The sequence below is a fragment of the Monodon monoceros genome, unplaced genomic scaffold (genome assembly GCF_005190385.1).
Source record: "Monodon monoceros isolate NGI ecotype Baffin Bay Population unplaced genomic scaffold, NGI_Narwhal_1 Super_Scaffold_2, whole genome shotgun sequence".
Lineage (NCBI taxonomy): Eukaryota > Metazoa > Chordata > Mammalia > Artiodactyla > Monodontidae > Monodon > Monodon monoceros.
Window position 1 is genome coordinate 25,301,630 of NW_021703776.1, and position 19,321 is coordinate 25,320,950.

The following is a 19,321-nucleotide window of genomic DNA, read 5'->3' on the forward strand; positions in this document are numbered from 1 at the left end:
AAGAAGGGACTTGAGGACACGGGGAGGGGAAAGGGTAAGCTGGGACGAAGTGAGAGAGTGGCATGTACATATATACACTATCAAATGTAAAACCGATAGCTAGTGGGAAGCAGCCGCATAGCACAGGGAGATCAGCTCGGTGCTTTGTGACCACCTAGAGGGGTAGGATAGGGAGGGTGGGAGGGAAGGAGATGCAAGAAGGAAGAGATATCGGGATATATGTATATTTATAGCTGATTCACTTTGTTATAAAGCAGAAACTAACACACCATTTTAAAGCAATTATACTCCAATAAAGGTGTTAAAAAAAAAAAGACAACCCTCAGAATGGGAGAAAATATTTGCAAACGAAGCAACTGACAAAGGATTAATCTCCAAAATTTACAAGCAGCTCATGCAGCTCAATATCAAAAAAACAAACAACCCAATCCAAAAATGGGCAGAAGGCCTAAATAGACATTTCTCCAAAGAAGATATACAGATTGCCAACAAACACATGAAAGGATGCTCATCATCACTAATCATTAGAGAAATGCAAATCAAAATTACCAAGTATCACCTCACACCGGTCAGAATGGCCATCATCAAAAAATCTACAAACAATAAATGCCGGAGAGGGTGTGGAGTAAAGGGAACGCTCCTACACTGTTGGTGGGAATGTAAATTGATACAGCCACTATGGAGAACAGTACGGAGGTTCCTTAGAAAGCTAAAAACAGAACTACCATACGACCCAGCAATCCCACTACTGGTCATATAACCTGAGAAAACCATAACTCAAAAAGAGTCATGTACCATTGTGTTCATTGCAGCTCTATTTACAATAGCCAGGACATGGAAGCAAACTAAGTTTCCATCGACAGATGAATGGATAAAGATGTGGCACATATATACAATGGAATATTTCTCAGCCATAAAAATAAATGAAATTGAGATATTTGTAATGAGGTGGAAGGACCTAGAGTCTGTCATGCAGAGTGAAGTAAGTCAGAAAGAGAAAAACAAATACCGTATGCTAACACATATATATGGAATCTAAAAAAAAAAAAAAAAAGTTCTGCAGAACCTAGGGGCAGGATAGGAATAAAGACACAGACGTAGAGAATGGACTTGAGGACACAGGGAGGGGGAAGGGTAAGCTGGGACGAAGTGAGAGAGTGGTATGAACTTATATATACTACCAAATGTAAAACAGATAGCTAGTCGGAAGAATTGCATAGCCCAGGCAGATCAGCTCGGTGATTTGTGACCATCTAGAGGGGTGAGTTAGGGAGGGTGGGAGGGAAACGCAAGAGAGAGGAGATATTGGGATATATGTATATGTATAGCTGATTCACTTTGTTATAAAGCAGAAACTAACACTCTATTTTAAAGCAATTACACTCTAACAAAGATGTTAAGAAAAAAAAAAAACCCACAGAGGCGTTAAAAACAAACAAACAGAAGAACAAACCAAACCAATCCACCAGCAAACGAACCAATCAACCAACAAAAACAAAAAACTTTAAATTTCTCCAGCCTACCTGTGGTGAGCAGTTTTCTGTATCAGCTTGGCTAGGCTGTAGCACCCAGTTATTCATCCAAACACGACTGGAGGCATTGCCGGGATGACATGTTGTAGAGATATTTAACACCTCTAAACAGCTGATTTTAAGTAAGTTGATAATCCTCAATTATCTGCGTGGGTGTGGCTGATCTCATCAGCTGAAAGTCCTAAAAACCTTTCAAAAGCTTAGACTCCAAAATGAAGAAATTCTACCTGTGGACTGCAGGTTCACTTCTGTCCAAGAGTTTTCAGTCTACCTTTGATACAATCCAAAGGTCTAAAAAGAATTAAATATTTGTTGAGTCCATTAAAAAAAACTGGTTCTGTCCCCATCATTCCACTCAAAACAGGCTACACATGTTCTAATTAACCTTATTTTGCTAAGCACCTTTTTCAAGTGGCTACCCAACTGACCCGTGCTTAGAAAGTTCATGCTTTTTTGCAGCTCTGCTTTATCTCCTGTTAGATATGAAGGGTCCATTCCTGTGCGAGTCGGCTGGTCTCACTATTTTGTTCAGTTGTTCAATTTATAGATATAAATAGATGTTGGATTTTATCAAATGTTTTCTACCATCTTATGATTTTTATACTTTAATATATTAATGTACTGGATTTCATTAATTCATTTTCCAATATTGAAATAATCTTGTGTAACTGGGATAATTCAACATGGCCATGAGTCTACCACTTTTATACACTGTTCGATTGGGTTTGTTAAATTTTGGCTTTTGGTATTGGCATCTATGTTACACTTGATCTTAGCAAAACATTGAGAAGGGATAGCACATTAGATAAAAGTTGATCAATCAGTTCAATGCATTCCTAAATTTAATTATTATATAGAGATAAATAGAAAGAAAAATAAAAGTAAAAATTCAAGTTAAGTAGATTTCCTACACTGTTTTAAGGTTAAAGAAATGATATATAACATTCTTGCCACAGAGAGAAAGTTATCGAATGAGATACATGTAAGTCCACTCAAAGATGTACCTGCTGGCCCAAGAGGGTAAATTTGAGGATTAATAAGAGTAACAACTTCAATGAATTAAAATGTATCACATATGTTAAAGTTCAATTTCTTGATCTGGGTGGTGGTTATAGGAATGTCTGATATAATAATTTATTAAGTTATACATTTGTTTAATTCTGTTTCTGTAACCGTGCTGTTTAAAACATACTTTTTAAACTGGGTGAGTGAATGTATCCATCATATAATTTTCAGAGAAAATGTTCCAGAAAGTTCCATGTCTATACTAAGTATCAACCTATCAAGTTGATAAACACAAGAAGTCGAAGTTGATATTTTCAATATTTATTAGTAAGGCTGAGGCCACAGCCTTTATACAGCACAATTTGCGTAAGTTATCAAGATACTTCTTGTATACAATCACAAAACCAAGACATATTTTTACATAGAATAAAACTGAAGACAGATTTACAAGCGTTTTCATACAAATCTCATGTATTTCAGTTCAATTTATACAACATTTAGCCCAAGAATTTTTATTTGTTCATTAGATTTTCCAGAGAGATTTGGGTAGAACAGAAAAGAAGGACACATTAGCAAATCACCAACACAGCATGCAACATACAGTTAGAAACAAGACATATCTCCAAGTACTCTATTTTTTATCTTGAAATCAATTTTATTAGGTTTTTATTTTTTCAGACAAGAAATTTATTTCCTTTAACATCAGATGTGTTTTTGTTAGGATATCAGCACACACATTAATTGGTAGTGGGAGCACCTGAGCACATCACCAACAAATATACAGACACAATCAAACAAGAATCATATTCACATGCTGAATGCCACAAGGATTTAATATTTCAACTTCGTCTAGGTTACCAAATGTATAGTTATGTACAGGGTAACGAATTAAGAAAATGCTGTCAATCTACGTATCAGATAAGGAATCATTTGATTAAATGCTTTTGATTTATTATCTTTAATAATAACAACATGGAACATACAGAAAACATCAATGTGTCATATTCAATGAGATTATCTGTTTCACTCATTCATTCTTGTGTTACATCAAAGGCAAGTTATTATTAAAGAGACAGCTCATAATTATTCATTGAGCTTTCTTTTACTTCCAGCTCCAAGCTCAAAAAGAGGGAAAATCACTCTGTCACACATAGAGTTATAAACACATATATAGCTGTAGTTGGCTGCTTTTGGAATATTAGACATTGTAGCAATGAAAATAAGTTTTAAAAAATATTGTTAGTTATGATTTAAATAATAAAGTAAAAAAATACTATAAACATCTTTATGATATCTTAATGAAATGAAACACTGATCAAATCATTTCTAATAAATTGGGCACAATATAGTATATTATTTCATTTTATTTCACATCACCACCAACCTAGTTCACTACCTCTATCACCATGATCATCACAACCGTTCCTATAATAAGAATCAATATCAGCTGGTTACCAGCTATAATATTCCCACAATATGACTATCTTAATGTGTGTGATCCACAAAATTAAATCCACTGATATGCTGAAAATATGCATTTACTAGTGTGATGAATTACAATATGGGCAACACTAAGGAGCAAAGACAATCACTACCCCTTAGTCTTGGATACTCTTCCTTTAAACTGAAGTGATAAATAAAGAGTTCAGAGTCGCCAAAAGTCTCCTTAACCTTAAGTAAAACAGGGAAACACCAACTTCTTGCTCCTAGCGTTGTCTGTGTCTGTCACGACCATTCTAGATATCCCTGTCTTTTGTAAAAATTCACTCTGTGCTTTTGCTTCACAGCTAAAGGTTTCTTGAGGACCGAATTTTAAACCAAGAAGCAACTTCCATCTCTGATGACTCAATGAAGTTGTAGGAAAAATTAAGATGCTTTTCAAGGCATAAGTGCTATAGTCGGACTAATCACGTGTTATTTAGAGACTACAAACTTTGTCTCTATTAGGATAAAAAAAGCTAATTCTGGTAAAACAAATGAAATAAAAAGTGGAAAACCATGTGCTGTGATATATACAAAAAGTAAAAAACACCAAGAGCCCTATTTGCAATTAAAAAAGAAATAGTTGTGTTGTAAGAAGGGTAATCAATATCATTCAGAAGAAATGCATTTGTAGAAGGATCAGTGTTGCATAGAATAATTCCAGTACAACCTAGGTGTTTGGTCAGCTGCAAAGGGGGATGCTGGTGCACAAAAAGAAGCCCTGTCACTTAACTCTCTGGATTGGCCTGGCCCCATCACCAGTTGTTGGAACAGAGGGGCACCTGTAATGGAAAGACTCCTACTTTTTCAGGTCAAATAGCTACCAAGGTATGACCTTTGCTTTGGTGGCACCTCCTTTTGTGTATCCTAAAAGAAACTGCAGCTGGAATGAAGTAAACTAACTGGTCATAAACCTCTCATGCACACTTCTGGATGTAAGTGGCTGCAGAAAAGGATCCACGGGAGCCAGAGTTTCCTTTAAGGACAAACAGCAGAGCCTTTTTATGTCAGAAAGAGATCTTCCTGAACCCTTCCCTTCCCAGTTATGAGTGATGATTATAAGCTTCCTAAAGTGCTAAATTCTGCTGGAAATATCCATGGCAACCATCAGCAGATCTAGTTGTCTCTAAAAATAGAATCCTAGCAATATCAAATCCTTAGCGATCCCCTCGCTGCACGTTCATTTTACAGCAATATCAATGATAAATGACATTGCATTTTCGGGGGAGAGGGTCTTAAAAAATAGAGGGAAGAAAAGTGACTTATCTTTCTTAGATTGGAAAGGAGTGAATTTGTATTTCTTTATGAATATAATAAAGATATGTAACCTGGTATTTATTAGAAATTATTTTTTAATGTCTTAAATTCAATCAGTTCCTCTCAGATTTCAAGTATGTTTTTCTCTAAAAATGAGAAGATTCAATATCTGAGCAATATATTTGGAGATGATTTCTCTGATCCCACTAAAACCTCACCTTTGAATAAAGAATCAGCTCTTAAGCTCAGAATTCACAGAGAAGCAATTTAATTAATTTATTTTTGTGGATATGGGAATAGGATAAGATCGGCATAATTTATTTAATTTATGATAATCCGATTTGCTATTCATTTTCATTGAATTTTCTCCCCTTTTTAGGTTAAACGAAAGTTTATATTTTAAAGAAAAAAATAGTTTTGGAGCCAATATACTGCTTTTATCCATGTCAGTGCTTGCTATTTGTTTGGAAGATGCTTTTTCACATATAAAAATTGGGAAATAAAAAACTGCATAATACTTATTCCTCACTTATGTGTATAAAACTATATTTGGAAATGTGCTTTCATCTTCTCTCATAGATCACTTAGCTTGATCATCCCAACATCCCATTAGGAAGGCTAGGAATATATAATTATATTTTCCCACAAATAAGAAAACTGAGGAAAATTGAGTTTAAGTGACATGTGCAAGGTGACACAGTTCGTCAGCGGCAGAACCAAGACCAGAAGCCAGGCTTTTAATCCTAGCCGAGTGCATCTCCTATAAGTCCACGTTGCCTCCTTTGTTCACGTTGTTGGTTGATGGGGAAGAGGATGCTTCATTTTAATGACTTAGACGTTGGTCCTTTTATTCCATATTATTAAAATAGCTCAAAGGATATTTTCACCTTAATATAATGTTGATTTTTCACATATTTTCCCAACATTGATGAACTTGATCACTGTGATACTGTCACTAAAGTAGGAAAATAGAGCACTAAAGAGAATTTGAATTTAGTGTCAGGGTTTTCATTTTACAAGTTAATGTACTAAGGGGAAAAAAAGACCATTGTGGAAGAGCAGGAAATGACACCAATTTAATCAATGTCACAGATTAATACGATTTGTTTGCCAGAGGAAGAATTTTCTCTCGTCCATGTATCATTCAAGAGAAAGAAAATATATGGGATAATACATTTATTTGCAATTCCACAAAGAACAAGTTATCATGCTTCCTAGAACATACTAATTTAATCTAGGTCCTTTGCTATGTAGACTGAAAATGTCTTGGATTAAGGGTAAATTATGGAGTTTTTGATGTTTCAACCAAGGTTCCAAAAGTTTGTGGGGCAATATTCTTTTTTGTTAGCCAGTCATGGCTTTATTTCTAGATAAATGTCATTTCATTTCTACTTAGTATTGTCTTAACTATACTTTATTTCAAGTTTTACTAGTGTGCTTTTACAACATGAATTCTAAAACTGGTGGTGTTCACCCTTGTAACATTTAGACACAGAGAAAACCTGTACAACATGATCTAAAAGCTATAATTTCTACATCCCTGGTTCCCTTTTTCCTGTAAACACAAGCTCCTTACTTCTAGTCTGGACACATATTGTAGGTGTATCCTATGTCAGAATCTCAAAACAGTTAGTTGTCTGAGAAGATAAGATGAAGAAGAGACTTTTTAAAACTGAGATTTTTTCCATTAGTTTTTTCCTTTCAACCAAGTTCTTTTGCATAAAGGATTACTTTTGTCTGCATTAGAAAACATATTAATCTTTGAGTCTCAGCCTTTAGATAGCTGTAGCTCAACTCTACCCAAAAATTTTTGCATTAAGCAAAAAAATTTCTCTCACCATTTTTCTTGACAGCCACAAGAAATCCAAGGTTTGAGAACTATTTTTCTTGTCTTCAATATATGAACTTTTTCATTTGAGGTTTTTTTTTTCTATGTTCCACAACAATACATTTGCAAGCCTTTGAGTATGTTTTTGCCTTTTGTTCTTCTTCTCATGGTTACCCCTGTAAACATAGCTTAGAACAATAGTATTCGACTATAGTCTTGATTTAAGACTGTTTAAAGCACTTTCTATACCCTGAGCAGACACATTTCTTCAGTGGGCTTGAGTAGGACTGACCAAAAGTTTGTGCCAGTTGACTATTCTTTTTCTGAGATCCACTTTGTCTAGCCAGATACAGGCTTCACCAATCAAGGTCTTTTTCATAAACTTCCCTCCATTGGAAAAAAGTAAAATCTAGAAAAAATAGCCAAAATTATATATATTTGTGTGTATATTTTCAACCTCTTTTATGGACATTTGCTCATCAAAGAAGTAACAGAGACAAGAAAGGGTGAGGGTGAGAGAAATAGCAGGCATACTTGTAGGAGAACTAATAACTAACATGTCCCCAAAAGATTTGCATAATATTAATTAATTTACCTCAACATTTCCCAAAGGCAAAGACATATCCTGAAGGACAGGAGAATTCTAGATAATATTAGCTAGCTAGATAAACCTAGCTAACTCTAACTAGGTTTGTGATTAAACTGATTGAAAGTTTCAAAAAAGAAATTTGCTAGGTGCATGTTTTATTACTTAATGAAATATTAACTCAAATACAGAATGATTTGAGTGGTGAGTACATAAATACGAGTTTACAAGGCGGATAGAACATAATACTGACTTTAAATGCCATTTAATTTACTGGGAATTTTATTATAGGAAGCACTTCCAAAGTGGCTTCTTGTCATATGTAGAGCTTACACTAGTTGAAATTCCACGGGATCTCATACTCAAGAAATATTTTTCTTTTAGGGATCAGTTGAAAGAAAGGTAGAGAAATTGAGATGGAGATAACCATTAATCCTTGACAATTCTTCTCTCATGCTCTCTCTTTCTTTTCGGAATCTCCTTCAGATAATTCATCTTTATTCCTGATTAAAATTTACCGTTACGTTTCTGACTTCAAAATCTACTTTTCTGTCTCTTTTAGCTTCTGGTTTGGGGATTTCAAATGGCACATTATATGTTTTACTTGGACCCTGCCTTCCTATCAAGTTTATCACATTTCAGATAAACTCATGTTCTTTCTCCCTATCCATCACTTCTGTAACTACTCAATCTCTGTGATTGACACATTTGTTCACACAGATTTCAGAGTATCCTTTAACTTTCTTACTCCCTTCAACTCTAATGTCAATTAATCCTCTCAGTGTAGTTTTTGCTTTGCAATATCTCTTATATAGGTCTCTAGTACAGGCCTCTAAGTGCCAGTACCATGGTCTTCTCTTCCCACATTTTTTCATCTCTTCCCTCCCTCCTCCTTTTTCCTCTTTCATTCCATGTCTCTGTATCTACTAAAGATATACTATGCACAAGCATTGTGCTAGGCTACAAAACAAAGAGCAACGAAAATCAAGCCTTGCACTAGAGAAGCTGATAGTACAGAAGCAGTGAGAGGTAAGTACACAAATTGTTGTACAAGACTGGGATTAATGGCCTAATGAGATAAGCAAAACATTATGTGAATAAGGTGTGATAAATTATACCCAGGGTCATTATTAAAGATCTGTTTACATCAAAAGACATGGAAAATTGCGATAGATGGAGAGAGATGGAGAAGGGAGTATTGAAGGAGAGGAAGAATATGAGCAAAGAATTAGAGGTTTAACTTGATTTCAAGATTCTGGTGTGACTGGGGTCAAGCGTGAGTGGAAATGTATACAAGGAGATGAAATTAAGTCAATACAATTAGAACTCACCTTAGAGGACTCTGAATGAGTCAGGATAATGATGAATCACTGGAGGGTTTCAATGTTACGTAGCCAGTGTTTTTAAAAGATACCTCTGCCATCAGTGTGATAAAATGAATTAAAGGGTAAGATATTGATGGCAAGTAGGCCAGGTATATACCACTGAGATGATTTGCATAACAAAGATGAGGGCCCAAAGAGGATTAGTGTGGCAGTAAGCATGGAAAAAAATCTATGTAAAAGAAACTGAGTAGGTAGAAGAGAGGCAACTTGGTAGCTAAATGGATGGGATGAGCGGGTTGGGGAATTTTAAAGGGCCCCTGGGAAGTTACCTCTAAAAATTAACTTATAAAACATCACATAGTGTATGATTGGCATTTAAATATTGAATAATTAAATGGGAAATAACTACAGTATAAATGAAAATCTAAAAATCGGAACTGTATGAGTTACCTGAAGAGAATGTCCAGCAGGACTTAGGCTGAATCTAAAAGTTTCATTGAATGAAGGCTCTCGATCATGTCTACATACTCTTGTTTTTTTCTTGATCACCTTTTTTTGGGTAGAAATATTCATCACATATATTTTCACATATAGATCTGAAAATAAGAATTCAGCTTGTTAAGTGTCCATTAATAATACAATTTTCTATTGAAAGAGTTATAATCGTATATGGAGAGTTCTCCTACATTTTACACAAAGCCAGTAGCCTGTGAACAATTTGTTTCAGACAACATAGAGTAATTAAAATATACACCAATTTTCTTAGCAACTTAAATGTCTTCTTGCTGTATAATAAATACATCACTCTACATTTGTGTTGAAAAAATCTAATTTTTAACTAGTAAAATATCAACTTGCTCTATATAAGAGAAACTCATTCTTATTTCATATTTTTCAGATATATTTGGTACACAGCCCAAATTTTAATTAGCGTTTTTTAGCTATTTAGGGCATACTCCTAAAGAGTTCCTAGATACATTATATTGCTCATTATCATAAAATTAGATACCTGGTAAGTGATCAGGAGATTTAAATTTGTAGGTGATATTTCTGCATTGGAGGATTTCAACTATGAGTTGTTCCCCATCTGTCTTCATTTCTTTCTTCAGTGCAATCTTGATTTCTCCCATTACCTGAGTTTTAACTGGAACAATTTAATTAAAAAGTTAAGGAATATATCATGCCATTAATTAAGTGGTTAGTTCAATAATTTACTCATATTTTCATTTATTGAGTGTTTATCAAGTGCTAAACAACTTATCGCATCCCGTGGATACACAGATGAATAAAATACAGTCCCAGCCCTTAAGGAGAGGAAGGCCTCATGGGGAGACTGATAAATTATATGCTTACAATAAAGTATGTTAAGTATAATGATAAGCAAGTAACAAGAGGGGTATGGAAGAAATGCAAGTAGGTATTACTCAATTGTAGATTTTTAGGCCAAAAGAGGTAATAGATGAGACTACAGGGGACTATAGGAAGACAGTCATACATAAAAATAATAGAATTCTAATATAATATATAGGCAGTATTAAGTCAAGTGAAATACAAGAAGTGGTTTGCCGACAATTGCTCACTACTTAACAGGCTTGCAAAAGAACACTTGCTAATACAACTAAATGTCGTTGTATATTATATCTACTTCCATTCTATTTTTCTTGTAAAAGAAGTAGGCAACAAGAGTATATGGTAATAACATTACACAAGGGAAATTATGAGTGATTGAAATGAATTCAATGTATTTCTTTCTAGTGTTTATCTTGGATCTTTACATTACTGAAAAAGCTATTCATACTAGGTCAAATTCTTTATAGTTTCATCCTTTTCTCTATCGACGCATATATTTATCCACTTACCATTCACCAACAAATATTTTATTTTCCACCCTACTCTGTGATAAGCACTCTGTTAGGAAGAATGGATACAATGATAAGCCAACATACACATGCTTATTGGTTTTATGGTTTTTCTGTCTATTGGGAAGAAATCCATCAATGAAATATTTTCGTCAATAAGTGTACAACTAGAAAGAGAGGAAAGGTTCTGAAGTACAAGAGCATGTTTACAGAAAAGCCTAGGAAAGGGCTTCATGAGCTGAAACCAGAAGAATAAGAAAGAATTAACTAGGTGACATGGGCGGGGAAGAACATTATAAAGAGAAGGAACAGTGTGTTCACAAAAGGCAACATCATGGGACTGAGGAACTAAATAAATATTCGTGTGATTATAAGATACTGTTAAGTGGTACTATGTTAAGAATTTGGGTTTTACCTTTAGAACAATAGGAATCTATTAAAGGTCTTTAACACGGATGTAGATCATTTGTTCTCAAATGTTTCTGTCTCAGGATTTATTTATACTCTTTAAAAAAATGGTGGTACTCAACATTAAAATTTCTAATTAAAAAGTAAAATTGGATATTTAAAAATTTATTTATTTATTCAGTTAAAATGACAACAATATACCTATAAATAAGTATTTTAATGAAAAATAACTGTATTTTCCAAAGCAACAAAAAATAGTGAGGAGTGACATTTTATATTTTTCAAATTTCATTAGTGCTTGGCTTAATAGAGGACAGCTGGATTCTCATACCTGTTTCTACATTAAATCCAGATCAATATGCTGTTTTATTTGAAATATATGACAGTCTCACACAGATATATATATATAGTTGGAAAAGGAAGGAGTATTTTAATATCCTTTCAGACAACTGTGGACAATCTTTGATACTACATTAACACTTGAAAAGTGGTAGTTTCTTTAAGATTAGTGTAAATGTGAAATCTGAAACCGTATCAATGAACCTTTGGACTGTTACTTTAAAATACAATTGTCTATCTTGCACCTTGAATGGACCAGTTAACTATGCCTGAATTGGTAACATCCTATATTGTTCGTTTTGGAAAATACTGGTTTACTGAGTTATGCAGGTTTTCAAAACATTGACACAATTCATACAATATTAAAAGCACATTTGTTAATATCACCATCGATATCATAAAAAAATTCTGACTACTGGAAAGCTGACAAGCTCAGGGAGGCAGGTATAAGTTTTGGAAATTTTTATTTTTACTTAGAAGTTGATTTTTATTACTGACAACAACTATTGCCAATTGTTTTTATCAAAGTGAAAAACTCACTTTGTTAATTTTTGAGAAAATGGCAGCTGAATACAGTCAGCCTTCTGCACCCATGGCTTCTGCATCCATGGATCCAACCAACTGAAGATCAAAATATCAAAAAAAAAATTTTCCAGAAAGTTCAAAAAGCGAAGCTTGAATTTGCTACATGCAGGCAACTATTTACATAACATTTACATTGTATTAGGTATTATAAGTAATCTAGAGATGATTTAAAGTATATGGGAGGATGTGCATAGGTTATATGCAAATATCACATCATTTTATATAAGGGACTTTAGTGTAAGCAGATTTTGGTATTTGTGGAGGTTGAGGAGGCTCCTGGAAACAATCTCCCATGGATACCAAGGGTTAACGTTACCAAAGTTTGAATAGGCAGAGTTTATCTGTCAGTTGTCTTTCAAGTAAAAATGATATTTCTTGTAAAAAAAAGGCTGGCTCAGCTTACAACTCAAATAAATTGCACTAACATGTTTTCTCAAGTCAACGTTCATATTTTGGTATGCAGCAGAAGTGCTTTTTGTGTAGTTCCCATTTTATCACACAGAATATTCTAGAACATAGACTATTAGAAACACATGTACTTAAGGGTCTAGGTTTAATAACAAGAATCTTAATTTCTTTATAAAGGATATTGTTAAGTGAAACAGGCAAGTTTTTCATATAAGTGCATGGTGGTAAAAAATAAATACAGTCACTATTAGTACAATTTGGTGCTGCTGCCCTGATTTATGCTAAGTCACCAGCAGTTTTCTGCAGCATTGCTTTTGCATTATCAATGTAAATGTCAACATGGTAAAATGGTAAATAATATCTTAGTATACTTAAAAAATAATTTTGACCTGGATGCACTTCAACGGTCTTGGGGACCCACGAGGATTTCTGAACCATGCTTTGAGAATGACTGTTAAAGAATATAGTTGAGTAATCTCCAATAGGAAATTAAAGTAACAAAAGCACCATGTACAAAATCTATTAGATTGTAGTTATTTAATCATTTCGATTTAATTTTGTCACACATTTGGATATGGGTTTTTAGAATGCATTTCTTCCCTGCATTAATTTTTGCTTTAATTAACTTATATTTTCATGTCTAGATGTACCCTAACATGTGGAAAACTATCTACCAATACCATACTTTGGCGTGCTCTCTTCCTTCTTTCAAAACACTAAGTTCCCCAAATAGGCAAAGTTGCCCTCCATATGTTTTATAAACTGAAACACAGATCTTCTAGACACAGTTAAATCGTGATAATTCAGCAGCCAATGATCATAGATACTTCACAGTAGCTGGGTGTTAGCTTTACCCTTGAGAAATTCAAGAAAATAAAGTGCAAGCCAAGGATTTTTTATACAGCTAAAGTGTCTTTCAAGCAGCAAGCCCATAAGTTTAAGCATAAGGAACTCAAGAATACCATAGAAAAATTCCTTCTCAAGAAATATATGAGAGGATGAATTTCATCACATCAAAGAGATAACTAGAGAGACTTCAGCCAAAGGAGTGATGGTGAATACTTAATACATTTAATTGTAGAACTGAGACTAAAATAAGAGTCAGAATATAGGTGGGTAGAAGGGCAGCATGTAATTGTCATGTATTCTGATAGAGTATAAAGAATGAAACTGAAAGAGATGGATGACAAAGGGAGAGAAAGGGACAAGTAGAATGAGATTGTTGATTTTTGTATAGGTAAATGGTAGGTGACACAAGTTATACTATTTAAAATTGACAAGACAGATGGTAAATGGTAAGTAAGAAGAGCAAACATAATAAAAGGTATAAAAAAAGACAATCATTGGAACAAAGATACAAAGCTCTCTTAATTACAAAATAAATTAAAAAAAATTAAAGACACCAAACGGAGGAAGAAACACAACAAATCTAACATCATATACACAATAGTTATAAAACAAAATGCAGAGTTGTGACCAAACATATCTGTCATATCAATAAACATGAACAGGCTCAGTGAGCATATTTTTAAAAAGATATTCAGATTGGCCCATAAAGCAAAGCTTATGAGCTATGCTATGCTAAAACTTAGTTTTGTTTCAAATAGTCACAAATACATAAATTGTAAGCATGCCAGATGTATGGAAACAATAACAGAGTAGGGGTTGATATCTTATTGTGAGGCTAAATAGAAATCAGTTTGAAATGTAGTAAACAAGACAAAAAAAGGACATGTTATAAAGTTAAACATCCATAAATCATAATGAAGACACAACAATTATGAACATCTATGCAGCACTAAAATAGGTTGAAACTAGAAAATAAGGTGTAAAGATGTAGGAGATGAAAGCCAGAATAAAGAGAATAATAATAAAATACTTTAACACAGTATTTTCAGTACAAGACAGGTGAAGTAGACTAAAATACGTAAAGACAGAATACTGAGACACCAGAACCAATATAGCAGATCTCAGGATGTATATATTAAACACTACACTCTGATGAGAGAGAAAATATCTTTTCCTCAATTAAATATGAAACATGGATCATATTGATTGATTATGTATTGACTTACAAAGTAGACAACAGTAAGTTCTATAAAATGAAGCTAATACATTGTCTGATCACATACACACACACACACACACACACACACACACACACACACACAAAGGCTTTAACGAAACAATTCTTGGCTGAACAGAAAAATACAATGAGAAAATACAGAAGTTCTGAAAAACAATGATAATGAAAACACTATCAGAAACAATAAGAATTAAAATAATGATCAGAGGAAAATCACCAGTCTTAAACACCTATATCATTTAAAGCAGTGATCAGAAGAAAGTGCATATGTGCATTAATATTCCATCAACAAAATTTTAAAAAATACAATTGATTTAAAATTCCAAAAGCTAGAAAAAGAACAACAAAGTAATATAAAAGAAAGTACAAGAAAATAAATAATAAAAAAATACAGAGAAATTAATGAGGCAGCATATAGAAAAAATAGAAAAATAGTAGATAAAATTAATGAATCAAAATTCTGGTACTTTGACTAGCATCAATAAAATAGAAAAACCAATAATGAATTTAGTCAATAACATGTGGTCTTAATATTACGATTTACAAATGGCATGTGGCCTTTTAACTACGACACTACGCTCCTCTCAGTGATTTGGTGTAAACATTTTAGTGTCCTGGATATACCCTAATACTATCAGCTCACATTCTGTTTACACATTCCTGGCAGGCAGAAACAGCAAACATGTCTAATATATTTCTTTGAACTTGTGAGGGACCATCTATCTCAGGTTACTGAACGATTTTAAATAAGTATAAACAAGCCCATTCAAATCAACCTGTTTTATTTTAAAGAACGTTGCAGGAAAATGAAGAATCTTCAATATAAAAATGAGAAAAGAAGACAGATGTTAGAATCTCCTTTCTTTAATATCTAGAAAAACTAGGGGAAAAAGTAAAATTCAGGAAAGTATTAGCCAGTAGCAACTAACCAAAAAATAGTCTCCTGCCAGAAAATGCTGAGTGGTGTGTAGGAATGGAAAGGCAGATTCTGGGAAGGCTCAGCTTAGCAGCATCCCCAACCATACCACGTATCACAAAATTTTGCCAGGAAAAAGAGAGATGAATTGCCAAAACCCTGAGAATTATCACCAAGTCCCCAGCACAGAGAAGTGGATGAACAATGAGTTTAGGCAGCCCCAGAAAAGTTATACTAAACCCTTGAGAGTGGCAGCTTTGGCTAATCGCTAGGAAGATCTGAGTTTCACTGAAAATAGGAAAAACAACAAGTGCCCCCCATTTACTGGGGATCCAAGGTTAAGAGAAGCAAAATCCAAAGCTGAGAGAGTCTTTTCATTGCAGTAAGACATACCTGGGCTTGGTTGAGTGAATGCTGGCAAAACAAAAGCAAAAACAAAACCAAAAACCATTTAAATCAAATCTCAAGAGAGAGCAAAACGTAGTCAATCAGGGCAGCAAATCTACCTGTGAAACAGCTCTATTTCTTTCCTCCAAAGGCATAGAAAATTGGATAGAACTACTACTGCTCCATCTCTCAAACAGTAACTGGGATAGAGGGGAAAAAAGCGTATTCTACCTGATAAGGAGGGAGTCAAGGAAAATACTCCCAGTATTTGGAGCCAACAGGAGTTGTGGACAGAATTGAAAACACCACTGAACATGATGTGAAACATCAAGACAATTTTTTTTCTGGGAAAAATTCACTGTTATGGGTCATATTCCTCTAAAACTCCAACATGCCAAGCATATAAAATTTATTGCTGCTGTTTACCACTTTCTCACTTCAGAAGAAAGGTAGAATTAAACACTTGCTAACTAAAGTTCTCAAAGCACCATATTGCCTATTTTTTTCTTGGAAGGTTAAATTCACATGCTTCACAGTGTGGTACTTGTGAAGTTCTTGTTAAGTTTTTCCTACTCCAGATTGTTCCTTATTGTTTCTACTAAAGGAGGAGAGGAACATACCTACTGAGGTGGTCTCAAAGGACGCTTGCATTAATTATGAGTTATCACTATCAATTGTGCTTGCCCTTTCACTGGTTCAGAAAACCTTTGTCATTGGAAACAGATGCATATGGATGGTGACAAAAACCTCTGTTTTCACTCTCTCCACAGGATGAGGGAGAGTGGTGGGTGGGGGGTCAGAAACTATAGATCTGCTTGGGCCTCTGAACTGAAGAAGACAATGCACACATAGAGGCCATGTGTGGGTGTTTTGTCATTGTGTTTGGAGTAGAGAGTAAATGGGCAGTAAAAATTGCTTTGACCAGCCTCCAGGTCTCTTGGTGTCCCAAAATTTATGTTTTTGTTGTATTAAAAGAATAAAAATTAATCCTACTCTAGAGAAGATGTTTATCTTACAACATGATACAGAGCTATGATTAAAAGCAGAAAGAAGACTGTCTTTTCTCCATTGTATATTATTGTCCCTTTGTCCAAGATTAATTGACCGTAGGTGTGTGGGTTTATTGCTAGGCTCTCTATTCTGTTGCATTGATCCATATGTCTGTTTCTGTGCCAGTACCATGCTGTTTTGATTACTGTAACTTTGTGGTATTGTCTGAAGTCTGGGAGGGTTATACCTCCATATTTGTTCTTTTTCCTCAGGATTGTTTTGGAATTCTGGGTCTTTTATGGTTCCATGTAAATTTTAGGATTATTTGCTCTAGTTCTGTGAAAAATGTCATGGGTAATTTGATAGGGATAGCATTAAATCTGCAGATTGCTTTGGGTAGTATTGCCATTTTAACAGTATTAATTCTTCCAATCCAAGAGCATGGGATATTTTTCCATTTCCTTAAGTCATCTTCAATTTCCTTTATTAATGTTTTAGAGTTCTCAGCATGTAAGTCTTTTGCCTCCTTGGTCAGGTTTATTCCTAAGCATTTTTTTCTTTTGGATGCAATTTTATTTTATAGTTTTTATTTTTATTTATTTTATTTTTGGCTGTGTTGGGTCTTCGTTGCTGTGTGCGGGTTTTCTCTAGGTGCAGTGAGCAGGGGCTACTCTTTGTTGTGGTGCACAAGCTTCTCATTGTGGTGGCTTCTCTTGTGGAGCACGGGCTCTAGGTGCATGGGCTTCAGTAGTGGTGACACGTGGGCTCAGTAGTTGTGGTGCACGGGCTTAGTTGCTCCACGGCATGTGGGATCTTCCCAGACCAGGGTTCGAGCCCATGTCCCCTGCATTAGCAGGAGGATTTTTAACTACTGTGCCACCAGGGAAGCCCTTGATGCAATTTTAAAAGGGAGTGTGTTTTTACTTTCTCTTTCTAATATTTCATTGTTAGTGTAAAGAAATGCAACAGATTTCTGTATGTTAATCTTGTATCCTGCTACCTTGCTTTATTCATTTATCAGTTCTAGTAGTTTTTGTGTGGAGTGGTATAGGGAAAGCTGGATAGCCACATATAAATCAATGAAGTTAGAACACACCCTCATACCATACACAAAAATAAACTCAAAATGGCTTAAACACTTAAATATAAGACATGGCACCATAAAACTCCTACAAGAAAACATAGGCAGAACATTCTCTGACATAAGTAATACCAATGTTTTCTTAGGTCAGTCTCCCAAGGCAAGAGAAATAAAAGCAAAAATAAGCAAATGGGACCTAATCAAACTTACAAGCTTTTGCACAGCAAAGGAAACCATAAACAAAATGAAAAGGCAACCTATGGACTGGGAGAAAATACTTGCAAACAGTGTGAGCCACATGGGCTTAACTTCCAAAATATACAAACAACTCATACAACTCAGTAACAACAACAGTAAAACATCCCAGTCGAAAAGTGGGCAGAAGACTTAAGTAGACATTTCTCCAAAGAAGACATACAGATGGCCAATAGGCACATGAAAAGACGATCAACACCACTAATTATTCGAGAAATGCAAATCAAAACTACACCAGTCAGAATGGCCATCATTAAAAAGTCTACAAATAACAAATGCTGAAGAGTGTGTGAAGAAAAGAGAACCTTTCTACACTGTTGGTTGGAGTGTAAATTGGTGCAGCCACTATGGAAAACAGTATGGAAGTTCCTCAAAAAACTAAAAATAGAGTTGGCACATGATCCAGCAATACCACTCCTGGGCATATATCTGGACAAAGCTATAATTCAAAAAGATACATACACCCCAATGTTCATAGCAGCACTATTTACAATAGCAAAGACATGCAAACAACTTAAATGTCCATCAACAGAAGAATAAAGAAGATGTGATCAATATATGTATATATAACAGAATACTACTCAGCTATAAAAAAGAATGAAATAATGACATTTGCAGAAACATGGATGGACCTAGAGATTATCATACTAAATGAAGTAAGCCAGAAAGAGAAAGACAAATACCATATGATATCACTTATATGTGGAATCTAAAATATGACACAAATGAACTTATTTATGAAACAGAAACAGACTCACAGACATAGAGAAGAGAATTTTGGTTGCCAGGGGGGAGAGGGGTGGGAGAGGGGTGCAAACTATTATATATATAAAGGATAAACAATAAAGTCCTACTGTATAGCACAAGGAACTATATTCAATATCCTGCAATAAATCATAATGGAAAAGAATATCAAAAAGAATATATGTATGCAAAAATACACACACACACGCATATATATATATATATATATATATATATATATATATATA

At 34.4% G+C, this 19,321-nt stretch overlaps 1 protein-coding gene across 1 annotated transcript in view; it reads right to left on the minus strand.

Annotated features, from left to right (window-relative positions):
* Positions 1-7,372: 7,372 nt before the first annotated feature.
* Positions 7,373-19,321, minus strand: part of PCLO (piccolo presynaptic cytomatrix protein) — a 364,389-nt gene continuing 352,440 nt past the window's right edge. Inside the window, 3 exon segments of the mRNA XM_029232881.1 lie at positions 7,373-7,513; positions 9,466-9,611; positions 10,025-10,159. Of these exon segments, the coding sequence (XP_029088714.1) occupies positions 7,373-7,513; positions 9,466-9,611; positions 10,025-10,159 (422 nt within the window).